The 4,568-nt window shown below is 58.9% G+C and overlaps 1 protein-coding gene across 1 annotated transcript in view; it reads right to left on the bottom strand.

Moving 5' to 3' along the window:
- Positions 1-4,568, bottom strand: part of NPHP4 (nephronophthisis 4) — a 141,484-nt gene that overhangs the window by 103,103 nt on the left and 33,813 nt on the right. The window contains 10 exon segments of the mRNA XM_009889689.1: positions 16-55; positions 904-1,083; positions 1,680-1,786; positions 1,789-1,841; positions 2,186-2,271; positions 3,215-3,300; positions 3,597-3,819; positions 3,902-3,934; positions 4,088-4,277; positions 4,382-4,566. Coding sequence (XP_009887991.1) covers positions 16-55; positions 904-1,083; positions 1,680-1,786; positions 1,789-1,841; positions 2,186-2,271; positions 3,215-3,300; positions 3,597-3,819; positions 3,902-3,934; positions 4,088-4,277; positions 4,382-4,566 — 1,183 coding nt within the window.

The following is a 4,568-nucleotide window of genomic DNA, read 5'->3' on the forward strand; positions in this document are numbered from 1 at the left end:
GAATGTGTTGGTTGCGGTCTCTCCCGCCCCCCGCCGGGAGCGAGATCTCGAACGCCTGCGGGTCGAGAACAAGCCGTGGCAGAGGTGGCACAGACCGTGGGGGTCGGGGGTCAGAGGGAACCACGGGCTCTCCCCGAAACGTACTACAGAGAATCACCTCCTGCACGGATGCGGCACAGGGGACGCTGCGGGGGACACACTGCCTCACGTCCCCTCCTCCTCCACCCTACATTTGATTGATCTCTGCCAGCAGGTACACAGAAACCACCTTCGAGTGAAAGCGTTCTCCTGGCGCTGCTGCTGGCACCGGCATGTTCACAGAAGTAATTACGAGCCCAAACGACCGAGGGCCAGGGGAGCAGCTGGGACCGGCCAGCTCATTCTCCAGCTAATTAACGGATGTCCACGGGGAGAGCCGCAGCGCTCGCTCAGATAACGCCCTGTGGCGCTGGGAGGTGGGCTGGCACTTGGCAGGACACTGGGGTATCGGTTTAAATGCCGATCTGAACTTCCCTTGGTACCGAGGGTTTCGGGAAAACATTTTTAAAAGGAACACATTAGCCGGGAAATCTAATTTTCTATCTCTGAGGCAAGCCCTCCGCCAGCACAGTGCTAATAGAAAGCAGCATGCTGTAGCTTTAATTTCACAACCCAGAATACTTCAGCGTTGACAGTCCTCAGCATGGGACTGCCTTCAAAACAGCCTGAAAGACATTTTACCACGGTCTTCAGTGAGATTATTCGAGCACCGGAGGGCCAAATGTGTGCTCAGGGTGACAAGTGTCAAAACCCCCACAGATGTAAAGAAAGGAAGAAGCAGGAGACAGCCCCGGGTTCTTGGCCAGAGCACGACCACCGGTCCAGCACCGTCACCGTGATTTTCTGGCGCGAGAGCCACCGTACCTTGGAGATGAGGGGCTGCCGGCAGGACAGGCAGAGCAGCCAGGAGGACACCAGCTGGTGGGACTCCACATCCACCAGGTTGAGGTAGATGAACCTGCTGCCAGCCCGCCGAGGCCGCACGCCGACGTACAGGTCCTGGATGCCGTTGGCGGGGAGAAGGAAGGCACCGTCCGGATCCACCTGCGGAAACCAACACCAGGAGCTGCAGTCACCTGCGGTGGCTGTCACACCTCCACGACGTCCGGCTTGGAGTATAAACTAGACCCGATTGCTCCTAAAAACCTGCGCGCCTCTGCCACCACTAGTGAATCCCACCCACACGAACCCATGGGGACTGGTGGCGTGTTGGGAAGGACAAGAGCTGCTCAGGGAGCGCCAGCTCCTCCCCAGCCCGGGGACTCCCTCCCCTCGCAGGCTTCACCCGGGGACGCTCCTGCTTTTGTTTATGGGACAGTGATGGAGTTTTTGTGCCTTTTATTATTCACACTCGCAATTACGGCCAAACGAATCCTAAGGAAATTGTTAGTCTTCAGATGGTCTCATTAACGCAGATAATTTGCCCTCCGGGGTTTCATGCCGATGATCCTACACATGACAGCTCTAATCAAAAGATAATTATCGCAAACACTTTACAGCGGTAAATTGTTCATAATTCCGAGTGGGCTGACTTTCCCTTTCTGGAGGGGCTTTCACCGGGCTGGTCCAGCCCAGTCCCCTGCTCGCCGTTGCCGCCACGACGGCCCTCGCCAGCCCCGTGCCCACCGGCGGGGGGTTACCTCCAGCTCCTGGGGGTGGGAGGTGAAGACGCGCACCCTCCGCGGGGCCGGGGTGCCCCGCAGCAGCAGGGAGAGGCGGGGGGGCGGGCCGCGCGGGGCGCGGGTGGCAGCGAGTGCAGGTAGAACTGCCAGATCTGGACGGGCGCCGCCAGCCAGGCGTCCCTGCAGCAGAGACAGACGGACGGGGCTCACCGACAGCCCCCTCTAAGGAACCCACTTCGGTCCCACCCGCTCCTAAAGCGTCGTCGGACGCAGAGACAGCCCGGCTGGCTCAGGAGGCAGTAGCGTGCACACCAGAGATGCTCTGGCCAGGGATTATTCAGAGGAGAATGATGTGAAACCCTGAGCTGCACACATTTTGGGAAGCCTCCTGCCCGGCTTTCCGCTGCTGGGCGAAGCCGGCCGTGCTCGGGAAGCCGCAAGCGCGGACAGGGCGGCACAAGCTCCCCTCCTGCCCTGCCACACACTCGGGGGGTTTCTCGCTTTTTTGGGGTCGCGCTACTTACACATAAATAGCAACAAAGAACTTTTTGATCTGCGGGCTGGGTCCTCCAGCTACTTTTAAGAAGATGTCCTGCGGCTCTCCGGGCCCCTGCGTGCAGAAATCAGAGCATCGTTCCAACAGTTAACCTCGAGATCAAACCAGCTAATGAGGACTCCAGGGTTTGCTTCCCATTAACGGAAAAACCCGCCACCAACCCACTTACAAAAGCAGATGCTTTCAGCATCTAGTTAAACTATGTTATTAAGTTATTATACAGCTTGGCTGAGCTCTTCCAGTATTTTTAATTACAAAAGAGGATACAAATGACTATCGCATTCCAGGTCTGCATCTGTAATCAAATTTTGGCAAATTTTCCCCAAGTTTTCTAACAAGCTCTAATCCAATTACCATACTAACACGTTCCTGCAATGGCAATTAGCAACTATCCTTCGTCACCATCTGCACGTATGTGCCCAAGTTTATTTTTCCTTCCTACCACCCCCAGCCACAAAGCAAGTGCAGGAAACTCGCGCTGGGCATCGCACGGCGAGGGCTGCGCTCGGGGAGGGAGGCAGAGCGACAGCCACGCTCAGCCCAAAGACCACCGCAGCCCGGCACGGCCCTCCGCGCCGCCCCAGCATCACCCAGCGGAGAGAGATGCTCCGCCGTGCGCTCAGAGGACGCGCCGTCCCCCCGCCGCACGCCTCCCGCGGCCACCGGCACCGCGAGCAGCGGGGAAGGTCTATCCCACGCCCGACAAAAGGCTGCTTTTCCCCAGCGTCTTAATCATCTGGTGTTTGCTCAAAAGAACAAGCGAGTACAGGCTGCTGCACGATGCGATAAGGTGCAACATTCAGCTTCAACCGCAAAAACAATGCGGCTCCTTTTAATTGGGAATAAAGGGCAATTCCGGCTGCATCACCGCCAGCGTTTGACTACACGGGCTGATAAATGGGGATGCTCCGTGGGTGCAAGTCATTCGTCTGCCGACAAAAACAACCCACAGCAGAAGGACACAAAGGACAGACCGATGCCAAAGCATAACCCGTACCATATTTTTGGTTTCGCAAATGATGTCAGGGTCACTGCAGCGAACAAACATCTCGGGCTCCCCCCCCAGCATCCCCACCGGCGCGCCTGCGGAGGAGAGAGAACCAAGATGAAACCATATTCAGCATTTTCTCTGTGTTCGCGACGCTGCACCCCATGCAGCCACAGACCCTTACGCTGGGCTACGAGCAAACTGCACAGGCGCACCGGTGCAGGGAATTAAGTACAAAATTAACGCAGGCAGGCAGATGAGCGAGGAGCCCAAGGGTGCGAAAGGGTGAGGAAACAGAAATGTGCTGTCTGGGTGCTGCTGCACCTCCAGGAAGGTCCCTAAGAACTAAGGAGGAAGAGCTCGAGCCCCACGGGGCACGCCGCGGGCTCACCGGGGAGGGTGTGCCAGGGGGGCAGCCGAATGGTCTTCTTCAGGAAGGTGAGCTCCGGGTGGTAGAAGCGGAACGTCTGGTCCACCACGTGGGGCTGCGGCTCCACCTTCACCCGCAGGAGCGCGATGGGCTTCCCCCCGCTCACCTGGAAGGAGACCTGTCCCGCGGGGAGGGGGGCGCAGCGGGAGAGGGATGATGGAGTTTTACAAGAGCGATGCTTCTCCTCCCACCCAGCCCCTCGAGCAGCGTTTTCACCCGGCTCCCTCACCTGGATGTGCTTTGTCAGCTCGGCCCCCCTAAAGAACCCTGTCGGCACCGGTGCCCAGCCCAGCCGGCCCCTGCGGGGTGTGAGAGCAGGTTGCCTGAGGATGCAGGACGGCTACGGCTGCACAGCGCTCCCCATGGCCATACCATCCTGCCCTACGTAGGCACACGGAGCTGAGGGAAACGCTTCATACTGGGAACTGCTCAAAATGGGAGTCTGCACATACCTGCGCCGCGACAACAGCGGGGTCTGCAGAGAAGGTCTGGTACTTGAAGGGGATGCGGACAGTCTCGTTGGGGCGCAGGTAGACCTGAGGCCTGAGGTCATCGCGGAGGTGGAACATCTCCTCCTCCACTGGTGTAACGCTCTTGGTCAGTTCCTTGAAGTGGCGCCACTCTCTCGGGTCCAGTATGACGCTGAGGGAGCGAGCGGCAGAGATGCTGGTGAGCACTGGTCGGGAGCTGGTGCCACCCCACCACCGCCCTACACACATAAGGGAGACCCCCACTTCAGCCCCCACCTGAGCTCGGGGTGGTCGACCTCGATGGTCACAGTGTGCTGGACGCCGTAGGGGTTCTTCAAGGCAAACTCAAAGAACTCAGCCGTCCCCAGCACGGCGTGCACGGTGTGGGTGGCGGTGATGGCCTGGCTGAGCACGCGGGAGATGCTCTCGCCCTTGACGTGCTCCCGGTAGGCTTCGATGATCT

The sequence above is a fragment of the Charadrius vociferus genome, unplaced genomic scaffold (assembly GCF_000708025.1).
Source record: "Charadrius vociferus isolate BGI_N301 unplaced genomic scaffold, ASM70802v2 scaffold477, whole genome shotgun sequence".
Classification (NCBI taxonomy): domain Eukaryota; kingdom Metazoa; phylum Chordata; class Aves; order Charadriiformes; family Charadriidae; genus Charadrius; species Charadrius vociferus.